General features: G+C 47.8%; 1 protein-coding gene across 2 annotated transcripts; it reads left to right on the top strand.

Annotated features, from left to right (window-relative positions):
• Positions 1 to 641: 641 nt before the first annotated feature.
• On the top strand, positions 642 to 22,462 carry LOC116823880 (cell adhesion molecule CEACAM1-like). 2 transcript variants are annotated; one of them, XM_032778790.2, is made up of 9 exons: positions 642 to 905; positions 6,142 to 6,468; positions 9,855 to 10,175; positions 10,866 to 11,195; positions 15,456 to 15,767; positions 18,531 to 18,842; positions 19,896 to 20,009; positions 20,748 to 20,794; positions 21,370 to 22,462. In XM_032778790.2, the coding sequence occupies exons 1-9, from the start codon at positions 845 to 847 to the stop codon at positions 21,529 to 21,531; spliced, it is 1,986 nt and encodes a 661-aa protein (XP_032634681.1). In that variant the 5' UTR covers positions 642 to 844; the 3' UTR covers positions 21,532 to 22,462. The 2 variants fall into 2 exon arrangements, with proteins under 2 accessions (XP_032634681.1, XP_032634682.1); XM_032778791.2 differs by lacking the exon at positions 15,456 to 15,767.
• The last annotated feature ends 5,095 nt before the right edge of the window (positions 22,463 to 27,557 follow it).

Genomic DNA, 27,557 nt, shown 5'->3' with positions numbered 1-27,557 from the left:
TGGGTTTCAGGCAGCCCTTAATTGGACTCAGGTGTCCCTAATTGACCTGAAGTAACCTCTTCCCAGCTTGTAGGAAAAAGGGCCTTTAGCATTCTAGGGCAAACATACCCAGACCTTCCTGCAGCTGTCCAGCCTGACTTTGTCACACTTCCTAAAGCTGACACTTTTTTGTCTTCTGCAAAAATTAAACACCTGCAGAATGTCCTGCCATGACTTCAATAGGAGCACAGATTTCAGTGCGGGCCTTCCAAGTGTCCAGAAGCAGCAGGCTCATTCAGAAAGCTGCCTTCACTACTACAGCCACACTTGTTTTGCAACATCTCCCTTTGACAGTGCTCCACTTGTCACTCCAGATACTCCTGACGTCACAGTTAGTGGGTGCCTAGAATCTCTGGGTGCGGGTGTTAGGAGACATTACACTGACCTATGAAAGCCACCACTGAAAATAAAGTCCTCTTGGACTATTTTTTGGCTCTCTCTTTGGCAGCAAGCACGTGACTGAGCGTGAAACTGCATATAGAACCTAGCGACACACAGAGCTAACCTATGAAATCATACACGATGGCAGTGAACCAGTACAAGAGGAAGCTTGTGAGTGGAAAGGGGAACTAACAGTGAGAAAAGGAGGGAGCAGAGAGACAGAGCAATCTCAAGAATAAGGGCAGGAGAGAGAAGGCACTTAAGCATTCGCTGACATCCCGGGCTCAGGAAGTGAATATTCTGGTAGAGAGAGAGGGAGAGAGACAGGAAACCCCAGACTCAGGGAGTGGCTCATAGAAGTCGCTGTTGTACAGTGGCTGCTGCAGAGTTGGTGTCAAGGAAAGACTACATCCTACAAGCCAACATGAGCCTCCAGCTGGCAAACATCTTTCTGCCTTTGCTCTTCCTCCTTTGTCTGCGTATGGGTGAGTTTCCCCTTTGAACAATGTGTTTTCATTGCGGTGTCAGAGTCAGGAGTCTCCATTGCTTGCAAAGTAAAAGCTTCTGAAAGAAAGAAACCCAACAACAAAACCCTTTCTCCCATGGTACACGCAGAAGCTCTGTAAGCAGGTGAGACGCGAAACACATGGGAACGGGCAGAGTGAATGTTGTGACCCAGTGATGTACAGATTCCTGGTTGTCTTGGATTTGGGGGGTTTTTTCTTTGGATTTTTGGTTTTGCCATTTCAAAGAGCGCAGGATTAGACGCCTGAGCTGCCCCAATGTTCCCAACTTCTTTTTATTCTATTTAGTTGGCCATCAACTTAAAAAAGGGGGACAAAAACACACATCTTTTTGAAAACTTTTGAACTTACTTTAGTCTGTACCAGCAACATAAATGAAAGAGATTTAAGATAAATATGTATATATTTTTTTGAAAGTTGGTTTTCTTGATGCATTTAACAACAACTTTTGTACAGTCAGTGTCATGGTTGCCCTTGCTTAGTTGTTTAGATCAATCAGATCCGCACAGGCACAAAGGTCTGCTTGTGTGGCCGTAATTCAGGATCATGGCTTTAGTCAGTTACCCTTGCAATTTCCATGGGTCTTTCACTCCCTAACAGGAGAGACTTTTTTTTGAAAAAACAAGCTCATTTGACTATAACCACAGAAACAGGCAGGGGAGACTCAGATGCATGCGTAGTGCCTAAAAATACTTAAACTTTATTTGCTTGTCTATTGACTAGGTTTCAAGTTGACTGTGTCTCTGTAAATCCAAGCAGCTGGAAAGGTGGGAATTGGATTTTTGGTATTGTTTTGTTGTGCCGGAACCATCTAACTGATACAATAAATACTATAAAGACATCTGAATATCATCGAAAATTGCAGAGCCCATAATGTCTTTTTAGCTGACAATTCTGGTTTACGACACAAAGCAATTCAAAGGTTAATTACTATGGAATGAGTGATTTTTATACTGCAAAACAGTGCTTAGCTTATCTGATTATTTCTGCCTTGTGAAGTATCTGGTATCAAAACACAAGTGGTGTCTGAACTTCCCTTTTCTGAGGGAAACTGGGTTGTGAACTTATGTCTTTGTATGCAATCTGCATTCAATAAGATTTCCTCCCATTTCAAAACTCCCCTTCATGGAAAACTAGGGTGGCCTGGCCTGGCTGCATTGCTCCTTCCGCTCACAGACCTTACACTTGGGGAAAAGGAATCGGAAGGTACTGGTAGAGAATCCTAAAAGCATAGGGCTGGAAGGGACCTTGAGAATTCATCAAGTCCAGCTCCCTCCGCTGAGTCAGGACCAAGTAAACCTAGATCATCCTTGATAAGTGTTTGTCTAACCTGTTCTTAAAAATCTCGTCACAGGGATTCCACAACCTCCCTTGGAAGCCTGTTCCAGAGCTTAACTACCCTGATAGTTAGAAAGTTTTCCTTAATATCTACCCTAAATCTCCCTTGCTGAGAATTAAGCCCACTAGGTCTTGTTCTACTTGCAGTGTCCGTGGAGAGCAATTGATCTCAGTTCTCTTTAAAAACAGCTCTTAGTATTTGAAGACTGAGGTGGGGCCTGAAAACAGTCTTCTTTTCTCAAGACTAAACATACCCAGTTTTTTCTGCCTTTGCTTCTGGGTTAGGTTTTCTAAACCTTCTATCATTTTTGTTGCTCTCCTCTGGACTCTGTCCAGTTTGTCCACATCCGTCCTAAAGTGTGGTGCCCACTGCCCAGAAATGAACACAGAACTTCAGCTGAGGCCTCACCAGTGCTGAGTAGAGCAGGACAATTAGCTCCTGTGTCTGACACACGTGACTCCTGTTAATACACCCCAGAGTGATATTAGCCTTTTCTTGCAACTGTGCCACATCGTTGACTCATATTTCATTTGTAATCCACTGCAACCCCCAGATCCTTTTCACATTTTGCAGTTCTGCATTTGATTTTTCCTTCCTAAGCATGGCACTTGTCTCTATTGTGTGGATGTGCTAGTTTACTGCTATGGCTTCTGTCCCACTCTGCCATGAAGAGCTTAACATTTTACAATTGATTGTATTTCCCTAAATATCTGGGCTAATTGAGGCCTAGGAAATTGAGGGGGGAAATTTCCAGACTGATTTTAGATTTGGCAGACACTGTCTCTTCTATTTGCTTGTACCGGGCCTGGCACTATGTGGCCCTAATCCTCTGGGTGCCACTAGAAGACGCATAAATCATCATCATCACAACCTCACAAATAGGCCATTCCTTGACTTTCTGTGCTTCTCTCCCTTCATTTCTCACTCCTGGCATGGGCCAAGCCACTGCCCTCTGCTCATGGCAGTCCTGTCTCAAACAGCGTGTGTGCAAACATTAATGCTCTAGCTATAGAAAGAGCTGGTTTGTACATTGCATGGAGATGCAATCATCATGGTTAATCTGGTATTTCTGGGCATGGTGTTCTTCCTCTCACTTAGACCACACCTACCCTTGTGGCAGTGTGGAGAGGACAGACGCTACACACCCAGATAGCACGGCTATAAATACCAGTGTAGTCAGTGAAGCACAGCTTAGGCAAATAGAGCACAGTGCCCTATGTGGCTGAACCCCCAAGCTATATTGTGACACTCTGTACCTCAAAATAGCACCGTGGAACGCCCATCTTCACCACAGTGATGTGATTCGATGTTTTGTACAATGGATGCCTTGTGAGGTATCACTTAAGAAATCTTGATCTGTTGAAGATTAATATCCTGATGAATTGTAGGCACTATCATTGCATCTAAAGTTACCAAGTTTTGCCATGTGCGCATTACTGAAATATGTTGTGAGGTTAGGAGCAATTAAGACGGGCCAGAGTGGTGCTGATGGCCTATTAAGGAGAATCCACTCTCTCAGTGGCCCTCCCAGAGACTCCTCAGGGAAGGCACATACGCAGTGGGAACTGCCTAACCCCCACGTCACAGTAAGCATCGTTCTAGTACTTGGAGAGAAAGTAGAAGTGAGGGTTGATGACATCACACCTGGGCCTCTCTCCTCCCCCATCTCAACACCTGGAGGATCATTTGGAAGACCAAGACTTTGAACTGGGGAGATTTGTCCCCGGCTGAAAGGGAATTCAGCCTGTGTATTAAGAACTGTGAGCTGCCTGTAACATCTAGTAGAGTGAGAAACTGCTTGATTCAAATCTTGCTTATTCTATAGAATTTAGACTGCAGATTAATTTTTTTATTTCTTATGTAACCTACTCTGATCTCTGTGCTTGCTACTTATAATCACTTAAAAATCTGTCTTTCTGTAGTTAATAAATCTATTTTATATTTTATCTAAAACAGTGTGGGTTTGGGTGAAGAGTTTGGGGAATCTTATCTCAGGTTAAGGGCTGTTACACATCCACTACCCGTTGTAGGAGTGGCAAACTAATTAATGACTTTGCCCTGTCAGAGGGATGGGTGTTGAGTGCAGTGGGAGTCCACTGTGCTGGACTGTGACGGGGCAGGAATGGAAAGCAGCAGGTACAGACGAGAGCCAGGAGGTTGATAAGAGTGAGTTGGCAGTATCTGGAGGGCGCATGGGAACGTGTTTTGTGACAGTGGCTGCAGGGAACGGTGGGCGCGGAGCTGCTCGGTTTGCAGGGCTAGTACCACTTGGTGTTCCATAATGTTTAAGAGCCGCTCCATGGATTCATTCTGGTGTGCCATGTTCTTCTTTCGGTCCCTATTCTTGCTGTCCTGCCACTCCTTCACTGTAATCGACCAGGGTGTCTACACTGGCACTGCAGCGCTGTAGCCCCAGCGCAGAAAGCTGTACACCTCTTGTCGAGGTGGTTTTTTTTACAGCGCTGCAACTGTGCAGTTTCTGCGCACTAAGGGGCTTGGCAGTGTGTGCACCTCGGGAGTTAGAGCACTCAAAGCTGCTTTATTGTGCAGAAAGTTGCTAGTGTAGACGAGGCCCAACTTTGATCTCTGATTGCTGCTTATAATCACTGAAAATCTACCTTTCTGTAGTTAATAAATCTATTTCATATTTGATCAAAAACAGTGTGGTTTTGGTTGTTCTCGCTCACCAAGGCATCCTGCCCAGGGCAGGTGGAGGGTTCAGGGCTCCCCTCAACAGATCAGACTGACCTGCTCCAGCCCAGCTCCTGGGCCATGACCCCACAGTCACTGCTCCCCAAGGACTCTGCTGGCCCTAGAATCAGATCCCCCCCACTTGGGCAGCTCTTACTGGCTGCGAACAGCCAGTGCCCTGCACTGACTGATTTCTGGATCTGCCCTGACCAGGAGGCAGGGCCATCGAGAGGGGTGGGGCCTTGTGGCAAGGTGGGACACAGCCCCCCAATTTTCTGTCTGGTCCAGCACAGCGCCCACACCAGGAACAGGCTGGCGGCGCCCTGGTGCATAGGGACCATGTCGACTCCCCCTTTGTGTCTTTCTTCTCCCACTCTTTGTTTGGACACTGAGCTCCTCAGGGCGGGAAGGTCTCGTACAATACGTACCGGGCCTGCAACAGTGGGGCTCTACTGGTGGTTGAGGACTATACGTGCAATGGGAATAAATAATAACGTGAATTGTCCTTTCCTTCCCTCTCAGACTTTCTTCCTCACCTCACCTCATTTCCTTTTCTTTGTCTATTTTACTTCTCCTTTCCTTAGACCCCTACATCTTTCTATCCCTCTCCCCTGCTCTGCACGCACTCTCTTTCTCTCTCTCTCATCCTCTCTTTTCCACTCCCAGCTCTCTCTTTCCCTCAATCTTCTCCCCCCTCCAACTTCCTTTTGTCTCGTGTCTCCCATCTTTGAACTCTCCCCCTAAGTCTTTGTTTGGCCCATTGTTGTTGAGATTTGTCTCCCTGGAGCAGACACTCCACCGTGGGGCCTGCAGGCCCAATTCCCTGCATCTGGGCTTCTCTCTAGATCCCTAGGAGCCAGCCAGTGCTCTCTGGCTGGCACTTAGGGAGAGGCCCCATGGAGCCCGTATGGCAGGCTGGAGCCAGTGGGGAGGCCAGGTAACAGTGCCAGCAGGGCCTGTGCAAACTGCCCATTCTGAGCCCTCCCCACTCACTGCTCTGAACTTCATGCCGTGACCTTCAGCAGGGAGTTAATGCTCATGCACTTGGCTTCCGTTTAGAGAAATGGAAACATTCTGCAGTGGATCATTTGCAAACAATTTTGTTTGATTTAATTCTTCCTCCTGTTGCAAGAATTTCATAAAGTGACACTGAACTTTGTGTTTCAGGAGCTGCAGAAAATACTGCTGCTGTCATGGTGAATCAGACACCCCCTTCTATCCATGCAATGGAAGGGTCAGAGTTCACCATCGATTGTACATTCAGCACAAGCAATAATTCAATCAAGTGGTATGTTACATGGAATAAAACCAGAAACAATGTAACAGCAAAGGTGTCCAATGAAACAGATCGAATCATATCAGCAGATAAAGAAAAGAGGTCTCTTTCCCTCACTGTGAAGAAAACCGACGTGTCTGATTCTGGAACCTACGTGTGTGGGGTTGGGAGCAAAGATGTGATATATCCTGGGACTGGAACCCAAGTGACCATCGAAGGTAAATACCAGCATTTCCTTCTCTGTTCTACAAACCCTTCAGGGGAGCTCAGGACACTGGCCTGGTTCCAGGAAGCTGGGGCAGGTGGTGCTGGGGGAGCTGGAGCAGCACAAAGCATAAAGGGCAGAGCTGTGGGCAGAACTGGGGGACATTCTGTGGTGCGTGCAATGGTCCTGATCCTGCATTCCACTGATTTCTGTGAGGGGTTTGGCTGCACAAGGAATGCAGGGTCAAGGCCCAGGTATTCAAAAACTGTTTTGAGATGGGGTGTGAGGGGAGGTTTCTAATTGGCTAAGCCTGTGATCCCTTGCACGCAACTTGAGAGACAAGACAGGTGAGGGAATATCTTCCATTGGACCAACTTATGTCGGTGAGAGGGAGAGAGAGAGAGACAAGCTTTCAAGCTTACACAGAGCTCTTCTTCAGCTCTTGGAAACTTAGATCTGATCTACACTACAGACCTATGTCACCATAACTACGTTGCTCCCAGGTGTGAACAATCCACACCTCTGAGCGACCTAGTTCATTGCACCGACCGAACTGCCTGGGTAGACAATGGTGCAGCTGGGCCGATGCAGTGTTTTAAGTAGTGATGTGCCCTTACTCACAGTGTCACCGGTAAATACAAGGTACAACAGCTGGTTTAGCATAAGCAGTTAACACATATTTCAAGGGATCATTCAAGGCAGGGTGGCCCAGTAACACTTCTGCAGTCATAGGACAAAAAGAGGGGGTTAAGGGGTTACAGATTGTTGTCATAAGCCATAAATCCAGTGTCTCTGTTCAGCCCAGGATTTTTAGTGTCTAGCAGAGTTATGAATTTAAGCTCCCAGGCTCATCTTTTGAAAGTATTGTGCAGGCTTCCTTTGAGGATGAGGACCACTCTGTATCTGACCTGTGAGACGTGGTCCCCACAGGAGACAGGGTGGTTTTGTCTTTTATCATTCTCCTGTGTGAGTTCATTCAAGAGCATAGTTATTGTCTGGTTTCACCCATACCATTGTTACTGGGATATTTAGTGTGCTGGATGAGGTATCCCACAGGTCGTGATAGGCTTGTGTAGGATCTGTGGATCTTGAAAGGTGTGTTGTGAGGGAGTGTTGATCATTGTAGCAGTGGAGATATGTCGCAGATTTTGCATCTGTTGTTCTGTCATGATCTGGTGCTGCTTTGAGTTGGTGTGTCCTGGTCTGTGGGGAGCTTGCTTCTGATGATGCCCTTGGAGAGGCTGGGGGGTTGACTGAAAGTCAGAAGTGGAAGTCAGGAAAGACTTATTTCAGGATGTGGTCCCCATCGAGTATGAGTCAGAATGGTTTGATGATACCCCGTAGGGGTTCCAGTGTAGTGTGGTAGGTAGCAATTGATGTGCAGTCAGAGAAGGTTTTGTTTCTGTATTCAAGCATGTTTTCTTAGGGTATTTGGACAGCCCACTCCATGATGTAATCTACTTCTCTTGTAGAATGTCCTTGTTTGGTGCAGGCAGTTTTGAGTGCATTGAGGTGTGTATCCCAGTCTGCCTCCTAGGAGCGTATTCTACGGTATCTGAATGCCTGGCTGTAGATCACAGATTTCTTGGTTATTTGGGATGGTTACTGGGTTTATGAAGGTAAGTGCGGTGATCTGTGGGTTTCTTGTCTAGGGTTGTCTGTGGGGTTCCATTGTTGAAGCTGACGGTGGTCTCCAGGAAGTTGATGCTGGTGTGGGAGTGTTCCCCCAGAGAGTTTAATGGCCAGCTGGCTGGCTGGTGGGTGTTGAAGTTGTGATGGAAATCTATGCGGGAGTTTAAGCATTGCAGTTTGCTGTGGTGCTGGGAGTATGTCTCCCAGACCCGAGGAAGTGCTCTATGGAGCTCAAAAGCTCATCTCTCTCACCAACAGAAATTGGTCCAATAATAGCTATTACCTCACCCACCTTGTCTCTCTAATATCCTGAGACTGACACAGCTACAGTGCACTCAACATGATGGCATTTCTCTTTGCCTGTGACACAATAATTTAGAACACCGCAGCCCATCAATTCCAAAATTTCAGGGAGTATTGAGGGCATCACCGGGCAGAACTCTGTTGATATTGGGGACATCAGAAAACCCAAAGGGGAAAAGTGGGGGACACATGGAGTGCCTGCTCCCTGTTTAGCAGAGTAACAGCTCGGAGCAAAGCACCTCTGTAACTGTCTAGATCAAAGAAACAGTTTGTGGCACTAGTTAACACTTTCCAGTAGAAAAACATTCCTCTCTCATCTCTGCTCATTCCCCCGGTAGAGAGTAACATGCTGACACTCTGGATGTCCTGGCCAGAAAGAGGAGAAATAATACCAGTGGGGAAGGGAGGAGGGGAAGGCACACAGAGCCCCTGGCATAGGGAGGATGGGGGATCTGGTCTGGGGATAATGCCGGAATGAGGGTACAGCCAAAGCCCCAAGCATGCAGGGAGAATGGGGGGCCCTGGAATGGTGGAAAGGGAGAGAACTAGGGTACAGAGGGCTCCTGGCTTGGGGCAGAATTGGGGACTGTAGCATGGGGGGGAGAAATGGGGGACACACAGAGCTCCTGGCACAAGAGTGGGGGCTAGGGAGTCCCTGAAATAGAGGGTGGCACCCAAGGACCTTGTGGGGACAGGGTGATGCAAAGAGTCCCTGGTGCATGCAATGTGCTTGGCCTACAGAAGCAACATAACGTGGGTATCCCTCAAGTTTAGCCCCCGAAGAGTCCAGCCCAAACCCACAACGGGTTGAGCAGAGTCAGGATGAAGTTGTTTGCTCAGTAATAGGTTATTATTGAGTGTTTGCTTTGCAATGGTGCTCAGAGGCCGCAACCAACATGTCAGGCCCACTGCGCTAGGCCCTGTACACTAGAGCTGGCAGTTGCAGTTTGTGAGACATTTCGTTATTTCAGAACTGGCTTCATTCCAAACCAAGACGGATAAGGACTGCACCAGGGCCAGGGACCCGAGGGATTCCAGAGTCCCAGAGGCCAGTTACCAATTAATCCCATTTTTATATAACAAAGGAGAATTGCCACCCGCTCTCTTGCCCTGCGTTAGGCTGGTGGAGGGAAATAGGTCTCAAGAAGGTTTTGAATGTAAGGAATTTGGCAGGCGCGTCAGGCGTACGCAAGGTTCGGGTAAGAAGTCACATTGTTGGAGGGGGTTTGTCTAGACCGAAGCTTCTGGGGTTACCTGCTCACTAAACAGAGCAGAAAAGTCTTGACATGTACAGCACAGCTGTATATGGGGCCAAATGAAAGAACATCAGTTTAAACTCTGAACAAGGAGGGGAAACTAAACAGCACAACTGGAGAGACTCATTTTGTACATCTGCCCTTGTCTGCTGGCCCATTGAACTGTTTCTCAATGAAGGTGCCATCATCTGTGTTTCTCTTTCTGCAGAAATTACCGACTTGATGGTGAATCAAACCCCAACCAGCATCAGTGATTTGGAAGGCTCAGAACTTACCATGAATTGTACATTCAAGACAGTCAATAACCATCACACCATGTATGTGCGATGGTATAACTATGGAACTAAGGGACTAAAGCAAGAGCTAGTGAATGAGAGCGATGTGATCACAACCGTGCATTTGGACAATGGGTTTGCCTCTCTCACTTTGAAGAATGTGAATTCATCTAATACAGGAACCTACGTGTGTGAGGTGGGGATCACAGCAAGGAACCTCTCTGGGAAAGGAACAGGAACCCAAGTGACCATCAGTAAGTGCCAGAATTTCCTACCTGATCTTCTTGGGGAAATGAGGGCGAGCGAGTGAGAACAAGAGCACACATCTCCTGGAAGGTGTTGAGAGTCTTCAGTTCCACCTTCAGTGGGAGCTGAGGGTGCTCCACACCTGCCCAGAAGCGCTAAACTCTTTGCAAGATAGAACTGTGTACGATGGTATTAAGGAGGAACAATGTTTCAATTTTAGATTATTTACAGCCAAATGTTTCACGTGGCCTTAAATTAGTCTCTAAAAGTTTGCTTGCCCCTGTTGCATGCACACCTATTGGTACGTTCAAAGCCTGCCTGCGTGCCTGGAATCTGGAATTTGTGAGAGATAAGAGGGTAGTTAGACATGAATTCACGTCTGATTTGTGGATGGTAAAACCTGGGGCTGCTTCTTATGTCAGATTCGGTTCACTTAAGGAGTGAACTTCTCCAGACTGACCATTCGGGGTTGGGGGTGGCTTGCTGGTCTTGCCAGGCATCCATAAAGCTATGAGTGGAACTAAGTGAAAGCATCGCTTTAACCTCTGATAAGCAGGGGATGTTAAATGGCCAGGCTGGGAAAAGAACACAAAATACTGGAGGGGGAGACATTTCTTTTAATACATCCCCAGTCACCAGCCATTGCCACTGAAATTCTCCTGCATCAAGGTGCAATCGTCTCTGTTTCTCTCCTGCAGAAATTCCCAAGCTGATAGTGAATCAGACCCCAGCCAGTATTCAGGAGTCAGAAGGGTCAAGTCTCACCATGGAGTGTAGATTCACGGTATTGAAAAACCACCGGACCTTGTATGTGAAATGGTATAAACATAACGGAACTGGGAGAACGAAAAAGGAGCTGATGAGCGAAAGAGGTGGGGGCTCAGCAGCCCTGGATTTGGAAAAGGGTTTTGCTTCATTCACTCTGAAGAACGTGAATGTAACCGATACAGGAACCTACATGTGTGAGGTGGGGAGCACAGCTAGGAACTGGTCTGCGTCAGGAGCCGGAACCCAAGTGACCATCACTCGTAAGTACCAGAATTTTCCTATCTGATCTTCATGCTGTGAGAGACAGCGAATGGCAGCCTTATGACAGAGAATGAATGACTGTTGCTGGCAAAAGCGAGTCTGAATTCTCAGGTGTGTACAGTATAGAACCCATAAAAACGTGGGCTCCAGCCTGTGAGAAACTGAAGGTAACATAGTTCAAAGCACCCAAGTGATTTAGGAGCTTCCAAGTTTCAGAGGGGACTTAGGCTCTCAGGGGCAGATTTTTAAAGCCATTTCGGCACCAAAAGTTGTAATTGGGATTTTCAAAGACATCTCAGCACCTAACTCCCATTGAAATCAGTCACTTTTGCCAAGAGGACTTAGGCTCCTAAGTCACATAGGCACTTTTGAAGAGTCCCCCGAAATGCCCCTGGAGAGGAGGGTTCAGAACCTCCCAGGACTCAGGCCTGTCATAAGAACATTAAGGAGGGTGATGAACCTAACTCACAACTGCACTGGATGGGATAAGAAGCAGCACCGAATGTCCATCTGCACCTGGAGCTAAACCGATGTTATAGCTAAAGAGTTGCTTCTTATTCTGTGAGAACATCTTCATCCATGCACAGAACACATCCTTGTATGGGAAGTATGTACAAAAGCTGGAAAGGATCCAGAGGTGAGCGACAAAGATGACCAAAGGGAAGAAATGCAGCCATATGGGCAATGCTGGGTATGTGTAGTTTGGAAAAGAGAATATTAAGGCGGGGGACATGATAGTGCTCTTCGAGTCCTTGAAAGGCTGCCATAAAGAAGATGGAGAAAAAGTTGTTCTCTCTTGCCACAGGGGGCAGGACAAGAGGCAATGGGTTCAAACTACAGCACAGCAGATTTAGATTAAATTTCAGGAAAAACTTCCTAACTGTGGAACAGATGCCTCGGGAGGTTGTGGAAGCTCATTCACTGGAGGTTTCCATAAGGAGGCTGGAGAACAACTGTCTTGGATGGTTTAGTGGTTCTCAAACTGTGGGATGGGACCCCAAAGTGGGTCGCAACCCCATTTTAATGGGGTCACTAGGGCTGGCTTAGATTTGCTGGGGCCTGGGGCCAAAGCCAAAGCCTGAGCCCTTCCATCCGGGGCCAAAATCTGAGGGTTTCAGCCCTGGGCACTGGGGCTCAGGTTACAGGCACTGCTTGGGGCTGAAGCCCTTGGGCTTCTACTTTGGCCTCCACTGCCTAAAGCAGGGGGGCTCAGGCTTTGCTCCCCACTCCCCGCCCAGGCCAGTGGGGCTCTGGCAGGCTCAGGCTTCGTTCCCACCTCCTGGGATAGTGTAGTAACTTTTGTTGTCAGCAGGAGGTCGCGGTGCAATGAAGTTTGAGACCCCCCTGGTTTAGACACAACAAATTCTGTATCTTGGCAGGGGGGAGACCAGCTGACCCTTGCGGCCCCTTCTAACTCTGTGGCTCTAGGATTCTGTGCCTAGGGGGGAGCTGCAATATGCAGGCATGGCAATATGTACAGAGAGGTTCTGCGTTAACTCTCGATGGCTGTCCACCGAGTGGGTTCCAGCTCTACAGGATCCTTCCCATCTGCCAAGTGAAAAGGAAAAGCACAGTGGAAACTCATCTGAAAACCCTGCATCCCGGTCATGATAGACCCAACATTTCTAATGCCAACTGCTGCGTCTGAGCTCACCATTCTCCTATTGGCAATGGGGTGAGCACGTGCTGCTGAGAAAGTGGAGCGGTGATATATACTGCGTGTATTGTTCTGATGATTTTTGGTGCAAGTGGAAGATGCGCAGTTGACACCCTGAGATTATGAACAGGAGAGTGTAACATGGGCAGTTCTCCAGCACCAGCTTGTGGCCAGAGGCCAATTTTCAGCACCTTGCCCATTTCCCCCCCTTTAGGGCCCTTTAACAACTCACTCAGTTTAAAGGTAGTTCAAACCATCACCTCCTGCAGTCCAATACATCAAGTCCCCAGGGGCATATTTGGCCCTCCAGGCCCCATTGCAGTGTCTTGCTCCTGATAATCCAAAACAACATGGCCCTACCTCTCTGAGGGACTGTCTTCCTGCTTCCCAACACTTCCTACCTGGTGTTTGTCCTCCTCCGTAGGCCTTTCCCACTGAGCTTGGCAGTCTCTCCCCTGCTTGGCCATGGCCTCTCCCAGGCCTCCCTGCCTGGAGAGTTTTCCCCACTTTCTCCTGCTTCTTGAGCTTCTCTCCTGCTGGCTCAGAACCCTGCAGGAGTTGTCTCACTCACTACAGTGTCCACACACATGGCCACAATTTCCTGGGCTTGCCCCCTTCTCAGCAACTTCCTGCTTCTTTTGTACTGGAAGCACCTGATTCCCTTCCAGTGGGACTTAGCCTGTAATCGGAGTTGGCTCAGCCCAGGCTCTCCAGCCCACGGGGCAGTCACCATGTTGCAGATGGGTACAGCAAAGGCACTATATAGTAGTGGCTAGAGCAGGAGACTAGGAATTAGGAGGTTTTTATTTTATTTCTGACTGTCACAGACTGGCTGTATGACCTGAGGCAAGTCATTTAGTCACCCTGTGCCTCCATCTGTAAAATGGAGATCATATTTCCTCTCCCAGCTTCTGTCTGTCTTGTCTATTTAGACTTTAAACTCCTGGGGCAGGGACTGGCTCTCTACGTGTATGTACAGCATGTAGCACAAGATCAGGGTGTGCTTGGTGAATGCTATGACGCCTGGCATGCCAGTATTCACCTATGATAGTTCTGAGTCACAGCTGGCAATGCCAGCATGGGGCAGGTTTAATGCATGAACAGAAATGAGAAGATTTGTTTGTACACGCAAATTCAAGTTTGTTTCCAAACATATCAATCTGAGGACAATTTGTAACTCCAAAACAAGAGAAATGGAGTTGGGTTCTCAATGCACAGTTCCTTTGTCTCCTCTGTTCTACTGGAGCAGCTGACAGAGTGCACAAACCTCAAAGATCCAAGGACCCAAATCCCATCCCGCACTCCAGGCTCAGTAACTGTCCTCGAGCATCTTTCCAACTTCAGCCAGTTTTAATTTCCTCATCGCCATTTGCCCCCTTGTGCTCTAATGCGCATTAGTGACTATATTGACCTCAAGTTTCCCTCTCACTCACATCTAAGTATCTAACGCAGGAATCCACAAATTTCTCTGAGCGTCCCCATAACCACAGATAACACCATTAACATTATGGTAGGTTTTTCTCCTTTTGAGAGTGCGTGAGATGCGAGCTCAGGAGTGATGGACAAAGCTCGAAAGATTTGGCATATTCCTTTACAAGCTGGATACTTATCTGAGTATTATCCAAACTGATCTGAACTTTTATGAGGTTGCCTTCAGTCTCTGTGGCTTATAGTTCCCCCTCACTGCCCTCCCACCCTGCAGGCCCTAGAGCCTGGTCCACAGCTCGAGCCCAGAAGTCTACACAACAATGAAACCACCCGCAGCCCCAGCCCTGAGAGCCCAAGTCGGCTGGCATGGGCCAGCTGTGGGTTTTTCTTTGCTGTGTCAACATACCTTAAGTCCTCTTCCTTCTTCCCTTTCTCCAAGTACACTCAGCCCTCTTGGCTAATCTCTTGGGATGGGTTTGGCAACACCTCCCTTTCTAAACCTCTCCTCCCATGTGAAGTGAAATTGAGCTTCAAAACCACATTAATGATAGCCTCATTTCCCCTTATAGTGATTGTAGCTGGGAGTGGCACGTACTCAGAAGGGTTCGTTGTGGTTCTTCTTTTGTGGTACTAAAAAGATAAATTCCTGTTGTTCTCTTCAAATCATGTATGACTCTCAAAATTCAGATATACTCTCCCTCGGGAAGAAATGAAGTCTCCAGTGAAATTAGAACACAAGACAGCAAAGAGATCAGATTCACTCATTGTGCTACTCAGAAGAGGAGTTATCATCCCAGCAGATGGCCAGACGAATTCTACAGCACATACAGAGCCTGCTATGGCACTTTGCACCTCATCTTCTGTGGGGTCCTGCCTATGACTTTGTATCAAAAGGCTTCATACAAAGAGATGTCTGAAAATGATGTTTAGGAAGCTGTAATTTTCCTGCTTTTAGTCAATAGCCAGAATGGTTTCTGGGAAACAGAAATCTTGCTATGGCTACAAGCCAGAAAGGATCAGTTAACTTCTTAACACCCACAGGGGATATTTTAATAGCCGAGCTTTAAAAAGGGGCCTGAAAAGCTGGAGAGAAAAACTGTTTCTTTAAATACTTCAGCTGACTGACATGTTTCTGCAGCAAGGTGAAGTCACCTGTATTTCTCTCTCTCTGCAGCTGTTGACCTGCTGGTGACTCAGAGCCCTGCCTTTGTCAATGAAGAGGAAGGGAAACTGCTGACCATAGCATGTAGATTCAGGGCCCTGGAGAAACCCAACGCTAAGTACTCTGTTAAATGGTATAAAAACGGGACTGATGGACACGAGAAGGAGCTGAAAAACAAAGCAGGCTCAGTCACAACAACTCTAGATTTCTCAGCGGGCCTGGCTTCTCTGAGCTTGACTAAAGCCAGCATGAATGATTCTGGGTTCTACAGATGTGACTTGGGTAAAAATGGCCGTGGGAATGGAACGAGAGTGACGATCCATGGTAAACAGCAGCATTATCTTCTCTGATCTGCATTGTCAGGATAATACATTGTGGTCGCCACTGACTCACACTTCCCACGTGGTAACTGAAACCCCACAGCTACTTCCTAGTCTAGGACAGGGGGACGCAGTGTTACCTCAGAGATAGGCTGTGTGTAAATTATGGAGTGTTGATGTAGCCATGTGGGTCCCTGGATATTAGAAAGACAAGGTGGGTGAGTGTGTGTACCAAGCCCCATAAAAGGAGCAGTGGAGGTGGGTCCTCCAAGCTGCCTAGAAAGGCTGCAGGGAAGCAGCCAATCAGAGCACAGCAGGCTCAGTTAAAAGGAACTGCTGGGCCTGAGCAGGTCAGTTCTGGCAGGGACCAGAGGAGTAAGGAAGGGTGCTCCTTGATGAAGCTCAAGGGAGAACCAGAAGGGGGGTTCTGGTGGCATTGGCATTTGGTAAGGAAAAAGAGGAGTTAAGAATTTCAGCCCTGAGATAAGGGTGAAGAGGAAGGGACTACATGAGAAGCAGCCCAGGGAACAACAGCAGCAGCAACAATTATGACAGGAAGCAGCATGTGGCTGCTATTTATAGAGTCCTTGGCTTGGGACCCGGAGTAGTGGGTGGGCCTGGGTCAGAGTGGCCAAAACCCTTAGAAGGGGAGAAGTTTATTTAGAGCCCAAGCATAGGGCTGGAATTTAAAGGGCTGAAAACCCTTCAGAGGGCCATTTGCTGGACTTTGTTACCCAGAAGGGGACTGAACTTGAAGGCGTGACTGAGTTGGGGCAATAAGAACTGATAAGGCAAAGAGTCTCCAGGGAGAAAGGCCTGGAGGCACCGCTCTATACCAGAGCAGGCACTCCTTGTCCTATGCCAATGAGCGGTGTTAGCTCTGTCGGCAGGAGAAGCTCTCCCGTGGACATAGTGCTGTCCACACCAACACTTCTGCCAGTAAAACTGTAGTCAGTCACAGGTGTGAAACCTCTGCCCCCCGACCGACAGACGTTTCACCAGCAAAAGTGGTAACGTAGACAAAGGCTAAGTTTCCCAAAGCTGAAGACGAGCTCTGAGTAAGCTCGAAACCTCGTCTCTCTCAAGTTGTCCCAATAAAAGATGTGACCTCACCCACCGTATGGGTAAGGACTGACATTTTAATAGTGACCATGAGAAACCAGCTTATTCTATTACTGTCTATTCAGAATTCTTGTGTTACTAGAATATTAATTTTTCTGGCTTCTCACCTGCCACTGTTGAACAGACCCATAAGCTACACAGTAATTTTGTCATTGTTGTGTTGGTGGAGGAATTCCTGACTCCAGCTGTGTTGAAGCATTTCTGAATATTTGCCACTGGCCTTCATTAACTAAGGCTCTATGGATGTCATGGGCTTGGCATGCTGCCCTACTATTCTTATAGGTCTGCAGATACCAGGGCTTCTGCTTCATTGGGTTGCTATTGACTAACCAATGTCTCATCTGGAGGAATTGCCAACCCTGCAGCTCCTTAAAGGTCTTAAAATGATCATGGGGGGTGGGGAGGAACTTGGGATGGGAATAGAGGACTTTTCTCTATCCCCTGCTTCCCCATCATTGATTTGACTCCAACTAGCAGGGCTGGATTGCCCAAGAGTATCGACTCGTCATATGTCAGTGGACGACATTTTAGTCTGGCTGCTAGATTCTTTGGGTAGCGTCAATTGCCAGTGATCATTCCTGTGAATATCTGTGATATATGGACCTTATGTACCACAGTAGTGCGGGGGTTTCTGTTCTATGTGGATCCATAATGGGGCATTATGAGCTATGTGTACATACCACCTGGGCTGTCTTAAGAGGAAGAATGTATTACAATGCTGAATACAATCCTTTTTTGCTTGCAGGAAGGTAGTGTTTTTCCATGGATATCAGAACTCCACGTTTAAACATGAGGTCTAATTTTTTTTTTTTTTTAAGTAAAGAGCATGAACAAGAAGGGATGAGGCCAGAGGGACATTGGCAGAGCTTCCCCTTCGTTCTGATCTCTTGATGCTGTAGGAAGCAAGGGGTCAGGATTTCTTTTGATCACGTGAGTCAGTAGCTGAGAGGACCAGCTTCCCTCTGCCCAAAAAATCAAAACAAAACTTAGATTCACAACCAGAAAAGGAAGAATTTCCAGGGCAGTGCAGTTTGTTTCGGATGATGGTGAGTAAATTGGGTTGAAATAGCAGGACCAGAGCATTCGAGAACATTTCAGTGAATGTCCTACACTGGTAAGTCCTGCTTGCAAATAGTGTCCTTCACATCAGATCCATGAGCCAAATCCTCAGCTGATACCAAGGGAGTGATGCTGATTTACACCAGCAAAGGCTCTGGTTCTGGAACTTCACAGCTGGGATAGGAAGAAACCCTGAATGAGGCTGTCATGGAGAGATTCTTAAAATTACCCCCATCCCAGGTACGAGGCTTGTAGCAAGAACTCCTCCCGGGCCTCTGAGTGTGAAAAAAAGAACCTCTTTTCTATGAAAGACCTGTAATTCTAGCCAGACCGAAACACAAGGCAGCCAAGAATCTCAACATGCTTTTTGAGTAAAGAGGAACCAAAAGCAAACAAATGAGAAAAAATTACTGGCAGAGCCCTGCAGAAACACCCTCCACCCACAGAAGCAATCTTGCTTCCTCCCATTGGAGAGCTTGTTCAGCATCTTTATCCATGACCATTTAAAATATATGTCTATATACATACCAGTCAACTGAAATGTTCCTGCACCAAGGTACAGTCACTTGTGCTTCTCTCCCTGCAGCTGTTGACCTGCTGGTGAATCAGACGCCTGTCGTAATGAACGGATCGGAAGGAGACAAGCTCACTATAGAGTGTAGATTCAAGGTGGTGAAAGACCCAAGCACCACATCCAGTGTTACATGGTATAAGACAGGGGCTGATGGACACAAGAAAGAGCTGAAGAACAGAACAGGCATTGTCACAACAGCTCTAGATTCCTCAAAAGGCCTGGCCTCTCTCACCTTGATCAAAATCAATAGAAATGACTCCGGGCTCTACAGATGTGACTTTGGTAAAAATGGTGGTGGAAATGGAACCAGAGTGACCATCCATGGTAAATAGCAGCATTGTCCTCTCAGATCTTCACTGTATTTCCTAGGGAAGAATAAGGACTAGGAAAAGAAGAGCAGATGTTAATACTTTACAGGGGGTGATACTGATGGGACAGGAGTTGCTGGCAAACAGAAGAAGAAGAGAATGTTATGGAGAAATTTGCAGTGAGAAGTTAGTGATTCCAGGTGGTTTTCCAGATCCTGCACGTCTTTTTTTTTTTTGGATCAAAGTATTTGCAACCCTCTCCCCTTTTCCTGATGTCCCTCGCTCAGCAGCACAGCATTGCTGCCCACCAGAATTCTCTGAGCTGCTTGGCGATGGGTGACTCACAAAGGGTTCAGTGGTTTGGAGAAGCAGCTCCAGGTTCAGAAGCTCTTCTCACCCATATTGAACAGTCAGTTTCACCATGACAGGCTCTCTTGTAAGGAGATTTCCAGTATTTCCCAATTTTGAGCGGGATGGAAATGCCTCTCGGTAAATTGCTGATTCTGCTTTCAGTCTTGGACAAAAACAAGTCATGTCTAGATGACAGCCCTAACAACCCACTCATGGCAGCACCACTATTGTAAGCTGCAGTGTTTGGGACCATAACTGTAGAATACTGTCCTTTTTCTTTTTTTAAAAAAATGAGGGAAATCTTGTTAAACCTCAGCACAGGTTCCAGTTTGATTTTGGGTGAGGGTGTAAGCTAGTCCTTACTTGATCCTAACTGATTAGCCCATTGCAAATACCATCTTCTGACAAATGAATCCACCAGCTTGGTGTCAGTTATTCTTCCAGTAGTGGTGGAGCAGTGACCCAGTTTGCCTTTTCTCCATCAGCTGTTCTGCCACAGGACTCCTCGGGTGGTGGTGGTGGTCTAGTGACTTCACTCACAGCATTTTCCCCTGCCCCTATCCAGCAGGACTCCTGTACAGGTGGTAATGCACGACCCAAGCTATGTTGTCTTTCCCTAGAACTAGTGGTGATAGGGATGCAATAACTCAACTTGCCCTGCCTCGGTAGCCCCTGTCTAGTAGGACAGCAGTGAATTAATTAATGTTTCTTTCAACAGCACATGCCCAAAAGCTGATGAGCTCTTACATTGTTTCTGGGGCTGTGGCTGGGACACTTCTTTTCTTGCTGGTGCTCGGTATCCTTTTGTGGAGATGCAGACAGTGCTCCAAAGGTAAGATTTACTTGGACAATAAATGTAAGCAATTTCTGTATGAGGGGAGCTCATAGGATGCCGATAGATTCTTCTTTGTGTCCTTCCTTTAGCTGAATAAAGAGTAATTTGGGGAATTTTTGCCATTGAACGTACAGCAGTGGTGGTGAACTGGCAGCCCTAGTTAGTGACGTCTCATACCTAAACACAGATACTGCCTGGGCAATGGTAGGACTATTCCATGTCTCCTCCCTGACCTGAGGAAGCACCTCAAGGTGTGAAAGGTGGATTCAGTCTCCACGTCTATTCCACCTTTGGCTGGATTGCCAACAAAGCTGCCAATTGTTGGCAATTGCTTGGGTGGGAATGTGTGGGATGTAGATACTGCTCCACTATGAACTAACTAGACTAGTGGTCCCCAACATGGTGCCCGCAGGCGCCATGGCGCCCGTGGGGGCATCTAAAAGCACCTGTTCCCTGGCTGGCGGTCGAGCATCTGCCGAAATGCTGCCGAAATTCGGCGGCGACACCTCTTGATGACGCCACTTGCCACTGACAAGCGACGTCATCGAGAGGCATCTCCGCCAAAATTCAGCAGCATTTCGGCGGATGCTCGGCCGCCACCACAGTCCTTCATCTGGCACCTGCCAGACGAAAAGGTTGGGGACCACTGAACTAGACTGACAACTAAGTCCTTCATTTAAGTGACCCAAATGTCAGAGAATAACCAGCTCAGCCACAACTTCATTTTTTTTCCAGAACCACTTCAAAGCAGGTCAGAGGCAGAGATGAATCAGATGGAGATGGTGAGTTGGAGAGCTTATCATAAGAGCCTCATTTAATTTTTCTCTTGAGCATAGGGGAACTGGGTGTTGAGCATCAACTTCAGGAACACAAGGTAATAAAGAAATCAGTTCTCTTTTTCCAGACTGCAGCTCCAAGAACTTCAGAGTAACAGAAAATGCAGCACTAGTCCTGCATAGGATCAGGGGTGGTACGGAATTCAAAAAGTTAGAGGGGAATCAAGAATTAATTATCCTTAGAGCAAAGATAAAGAGGACATAAATTAGTGATTGCACAGGATCTTCAGCGATAATAGAGAATGCAGCATAGGTTCTAGGCAGGGGGACTGGGAGGTTCAAGGCAAGAGGGAATCTTATGCAGCTCCAGAAACCTCAAAACACTTGAGAATGCAGCATTTGTTCCATTAATTTTAGAGGTGTTTCATACTCAGAATACAGCTTCCTAAAAAGTCAGCACACTTTTACAGTGCCTGTCTCAGTGGAAGATGGTCTAGCATTACAATAGTATGATATGGGCATCACTAACCATGTACTTTAGACCTTGCAAAGCACTCACTCATTTTCCTCTTGCTTTGCAGTCTTCTCCTCCACCAGCTGATGAGGTGACTTACGTTGACTTGAACTTCCACAAAAGGGATGCAAAAGCGGAGGAAGAGGTTGTTTACACGGAAGTGAAGATACGGCCAAAACAGAGAGATGACAATGACATCTATGCAAAAGTCAAACCTCGTCAGCGTTAGGGGAAGAGCTAGTGGGAATTAACAGAGGGGTGACCAGCATTTCACATGTCCATTAAATGCAAGTCTCCATGAAACAACAAATTAGCTCTTAGTAAAAGATGTCCTTGGAGATCAAAGTCCACTAGTTATGAACAGAACAGGTAGCAGTGCAAGATTTCCTCATTTCCTGCTCCACCAACATGTCTCAACTCTGATCTGGAGAGATGAATTCTGTGGGTAAACGGAGAGTTCTGCTAACCCATCTACGCTTGATCTATGTGCTGCAATTGTAGCCAGGAAATGGGTTGTGCTGTGGACAGTGGTTCAGTGGACAGTGGACAGTGGACAAATGGGTTGTGCTGTGGACAGTGGACAGTCGAGACTAGAAATTCATTTAACAAACTCACCAGCCATCAGATTGTAGCAATTTTTAGTTGCTATTTACCAGCACTGTGTTTAAACAGTGACCAAGAGCCAAGCCCTGGAGCCACCCAAGTACGGCAAATGTTGCCATCTTGTTGTGGGAAGCGCTGTCCTCTACTGAAGATGCCAATAGTGCTGAACGAGGAAGGAAAAGCCTCTGAAGAGCCATGCTCCCTACCCTGGAAGATGTACAATAATGCTGTTAACGCTCAAGAGTGATTTCTCATACTTTCATGAATGAAAGTGACATGATTGTTTAATCTTTCTAAGCACAAAGCAGGCTTCTCTGTTGGGAGGGAATTAAGTGGATGGAATCCAGGGAAGCTTAAGAGCCAAACAACAACAATATGAATTGGTTTATTAACTAAATCTTTTACAGCAAGTTTAGCCCAGGGATTGAGTGTGTGCGATTGCACTGATTTAAATGGAGTTGTACCTACTTACACCAGGAATGGATTTGTCCCCTTGTGTCTGTGAGACTTTACTGTACATTTAAAAAGGAATTGTGTAATTAAAAAAAAAGCCATCACTTCTAGTGGTTCAAGTAGATTGTGCTTTTAGATAATTAAATAATAATTTTAGATAACCCCCCAGAAAAAATAACCCAAAGGGACAGTTGGGCTCCCAGAAATGGAGAGACTTAAAAAAAAACCAACAGGAGTGCCTTTGAAAGTCTCTCCATAACACATTGATTTTTATGACTACTGCAAGTGCATGAGATATAACCTGTGCAGACCACAACTCATGGATTTCCATAAGGATACAACCAGAAGAAACAGCACAGCAACCACGTGAACACCTGCAAAATGTTCTGCTGATTAATACCTGCATCCATTCATTATTAACTAATACATGGCATCAGCCATTTTCAAGACTGAACTTCCAAAAGAAAAGGCAGCTATCGAACTGCATTGTGGTTGCACCAAGACAGGGTTTCGTCCCCTTATGTGGGGTAGGTCTTTAGCCACATCCGTTTCATGAATGCAAATGATGGGTTTTTCAGTGGTAACTATTGTTCATTGCCCTGCAGTTCCACCCACGGCAAATCTGCAGAGGCAGTCCTTTCAGAAGAACTGGGGTGACTAAATACCCACCATGAACACCACATATGCTGAGTGGAGACCAAATTCAAGCCTGGCTGAAGTCATGCAGGTTTCCACCCATTTACACCAGACTGTACATGTTCCTTAAGATATAGATAAGAATGGCTATGCTGGGTCAGATCAATGGTTCATCTAGTCCAGTATCCTGTCTTTGACCAGTGCCAGGTGCTTCAGAGGGATGAACAGTACAGAACAATTTCAAGTGATCTGTCTCCTGTTGTCTAGTCCCCCCTTATGACAGTTGGAGGTTGAGAGACACCATACTGAATGACTAAGATGAGTGCAAAAATATACAGAGGTTGGCCTAAACACTACAGCTTGCAGCAGAATTACCGCTAGCGGTTTAGGCCCTTACTATGCTGCATATACTTCTTACCACACCAAATACTTCTACTGAAGGGCTTCTTAAAATGCCTCAAATGCCGTAAGATTGGAAATAGCCAACTTTGGTTATTGACAAGACAATGCGTTATTATTATTTTTGCCATTAGCAAAAGCCAGATCCTCCCCAGCAAGAACTACTGCTGCTTGCTGCGGGAAAGTGAAGTTTATGAGTCACCCTGAAAAGGGGAAGTAAAGTCAAAGGGTAAATCCTTGCTGCTGTGTAACTGAACCGGTATCTGTATCAGCCTATCTGAAGAGGGAGAGTTTGGCAGGAAATCAGCAGTTCATCAACGTTGATGAAAACCACTAATTACCAAATTTTATTTTTTATATATTTTACACACATACACACTCTTATTCTTGGTCTCTCTTCTTTCCACTATGAAATTATTCCACTATTTTTAAAAGCAGCGTATTCGTACATTGGGTCAGAGCCTCCACGGAGTCAGAACTGATGAGGAAGTGGGTCCATAACATTTAAACAGGATTTTGTAAAAAGACACTTTCTAAATGCTCTTGGTCAGAGGTGCCCATAACCATCATCTTGGATCTACAGGTGTGGCAGGATTTTTTGGCTTCCAAGGTCTCAGATGAGCTATGATCTGCCAACCTTTAGAAGTAACACAGAGTCAAATGCAAATGAACACGCTGCAAGTGTGTGGCGATCTTGCTGCATATCCAGCTGATTGTCTAAAACAGGGGTGAGCAAACTATGGCCATGTCCGGCCTGTCAAAACTTTTAATCCGGTCCTCGATCCTAGCCTCCTGCATCCCGAACCCATCATCTGCAAATCCACCACAGAGCCTACACCCCCAGCCAGAGCCCTCAACCCAGGGCCAGTGCAAGGATGTTTCGTGCCCTAGGTGAAACTTCCACCTTGCGCTCCCGCTCCCACGCCCCTGCCCTGAGGCGCCCCCCCCACGGCAGCTCCCCCCCTCTGCCCTGAGGCACCCCCCTGTGGCAGTTCCCCACCCCCAGGCACCCACCCCCNGCGCGTCGTGTAGTGGAGTGATCTGACTATAGCATCTATCTCCCTAGAGCCAGCACTGGAAGGGCACCCACCCCCGCCCCAGCTCACCCCTGTTCCGCACACGAGCAGGAGCACCCTGAACATGCCATCGCTGCTTCATTTCTCCCACTTCCCAGGCTTTCGACGCCTAAGCTGATTGGTGCCGCAAGCCTGGGAGGTGGGAGAAGTGAATCAGCCACGGTGTGCTTGGGAAGGAGGCGGGACAGGGGTGAGCTGGGGAGGGGAGTTCCCCTGCATGCTGCCCCCCCCCTTACTTCCTGCAGGCGGCCCTCCCCACACTCTGCTGCCCCAGCTCCCCCTGCCTAAATGCCGGCAGCGACCAGGGTGGCCGAAGATCCGGCCGCCGCAGTCGCTGCTGAAGAAAATGATACCTCCCCAAATCCCAGCGCTCTAGGCAACTGTCTAGGTCGCTGAAATGGTTGCACCGGCCCTGCCTCAACCCCCCCTGCACTCCAGCCATAGGCGCCTACTCTGTGGGTGCTCCGGGGCTGGAGCACCCATGGGGGGGGGGGAAGCTCCCCATGGCCCCGCCCCCCTATTCCAGCTCACCTCTGCCTCCTCTTTCTCCCCCCTGCCTCACAGTGCTTGCGCTGTGAAACAGCTGATTCGCAGGGCAGGGAGGGAGAGGGGAACGTGACGCGCTGGGGAAGAAACGGGGCTGGGGCAGGGATCAGGGGAAGGAATCCAATAGGGGCAGGGAGGGGGCAGAGTTAGGGTGGGGCCAGGGGTGGGGATGGGGTTGGAATTGGAATAGTGGCAGGGCCAGGGGTGGGGAAAGGGGCAGGAGGCACAGGCACCCACTGGGACTGGAGAAAGTTGGCACCTATGCCTCTGGTCCCAGCCTTGATCCCCCTCCCATCCTCTAAACCCCTCAGTCCCAGCCCACAGCACACCCCTGCAGCCAACCCCCAATTTCATGAGCATTCATGGCTCACTGTACAATTTCTATACCCACTGGGGCCTTCAGGCTAAAAAGTTTGCCCACTCTGGTCTAGAAGAAAGTGCCCTTTCCAGCACGAGCCCTCACCTTTAGTACCTGCCTTACGCTCACTCCAGTCCTGCTTTAAATCCTTGCTAGGATTATAATTCTAAGAGGCCCCCAGCGCCCCTCATCTCAGCACATGGCCTCTGTTCAGAGGGTATAAAAGGAGCAGGGTGTGGGCAGATAGGGTGTTCTCAGACGTGACTCATTCCACAGCATGTTAATGAGGCAGAGACTGTTCAGAGCTGGACTCAGCACTCATTGCCAGTGAAGAACACCATCTTTCTTGAAGTGTGTGTAGTATTGAGCCTAAATGAGTGTGGCAGGAGATGGTGCTCTTTGCATTGACTGTTAGCTTGTCCACATACCGGTGGGCGAGGTCGTATCTTTTACTGAACCAGCTTCTGTTGGTGAGAGAGATGAGCTTTCGAGCTGCACCAAGCTCTTTCTCAGGCCTGGGCAAGATGCTGCGAGTGCCACAGCAAAATACAGGATCAAACCGATAGTTTAGCAGGAGCAGTTAGCACAGATCCTAAGGGATCAGTCAATTGTCTTCTATTGGACCAACTTCAACTGGTGAGAGATGGGGACCGTTCCCCCGGAACACGCGCTGAAGCAGAGCTCTGTGTAGTTCTACCACTTTTGTCTCTCACCAACAGAATTTAGTCTAATCAAAGATAAGACGTCACCTGCCTTGTCTCATTGGTATCCTGGGACCCACGTGGCTACAGCAACACTGCGTACACCTGTGGGCAGAGACATCACATTCGTGTAGCGCTCCGGTGAAAGGGGAGCACAGAGCTAAGTGTACAACTTGCTGCTGCAGCTGGATAGAAAGATCTCGGCAGCTGCAGAGCAGCTCTTGCAGTAAGGCAGGCTCAAGTTCTCCTGTCCCGTTACACGTGCAGCGCCCTGCAGCGGGAGGGTGTTAAGCACAGATCCTCAGCGGTATTTAGGCACCTAATGCCCAGAGAAATCAATGGGAGTTAGGCACCTGCTTTGGAGTGACACTGGTGCAGTGATATTACCGCTGTAATTAAGGCTGGCTGGCTAGACGTATTCTCTCTCTTACTGACATAGCTTAGGCTGTGACTGTGGAGCCATTTTGTTCCTTTTCCAGCTATTTTGTGAAACGTCATTGACATTATTTGTTCAATTGCACTTTTCTTTGTTAGAGAACAGACGTCAATGGGCTCTGAGTGCTAAATTGCTAATATTTCCTGTGTGCAAACAAACATTGAAAAAACCTATTGGGTTAATTCTCTGATCAGCAAATACAGTAGAAGTAAAAAGAAGAAATGTTTGTGACTTCCCCCTAAAGGCTTCGTTCAAGCAGTAATCTATTGGGAGTAGGAGGATGAGGATACAGGCCTAATAAGGGACCTCAGCGGGATCCACCTCCCAGGACCATGTTTTGAAAATGCCTAGGGCAAGTTGGCACCAGAGGCGGCAGGTTTGTATAATTTTTGGTGATGGCTAGAATGGATTCGAGTCCCTCCCTCACCCCTGCCTTGTAAGCTGATACATTATTATAAAAAATATAAAAAAATGTGAGGGCTGTGGGGATGAGGGGTTTGGGAGGGGCTCAGGGTGTGGGGGGTGAGGGCTCTGGGGTGGGAATGGGGATGATGGGTTTGGGGTGTGGGAGAGGCTCAGGGGTAGGGCAGAGGGTGATGGCTGTGGGGTGGGGCTAGGGATGAGGGTTTCATGGTGCAGGAGGGGGCTCAGGGCTGGGGCAGAATGTTGTGGTGTGGGGGGTGAGAGCTCTGGTGGGGGTGTGGGCTCTGGGACGGGGCAGCACTGGGGATGAGGAGTTTGGGGTGCAGGCAGGCTGTCCCCAGCTGGGGAAAGAGAGGAGGACACTCACCTCGCACCACTGTCACTGCACATGTTCCTAGGGCCCCTCTCAGGTTCAGGAAGCCCCTCGCCTCCCCTGTGGTGGATGTGGGCAGCGGTCTGCCATCATGTGTGTGCTTCCTCCCCTGCCGCTGCCCCTCTGTGATGATGTGGTTCTGGCGGGACCCAACTGAGAGTGCCAATTCAGGACCAATTGCTCAAACAGGGCAGTCACAGCCCAAGGCTGGGGTTTTTCCACCTCTAAGGCAAACCAAACCAGCCAGACAA

This window comes from Chelonoidis abingdonii, chromosome 19, assembly GCF_003597395.2.
Source record: "Chelonoidis abingdonii isolate Lonesome George chromosome 19, CheloAbing_2.0, whole genome shotgun sequence".
NCBI lineage: Eukaryota > Metazoa > Chordata > Testudines > Testudinidae > Chelonoidis > Chelonoidis abingdonii.
This window is presented reverse-complemented; position numbering and strand designations above follow the sequence as displayed.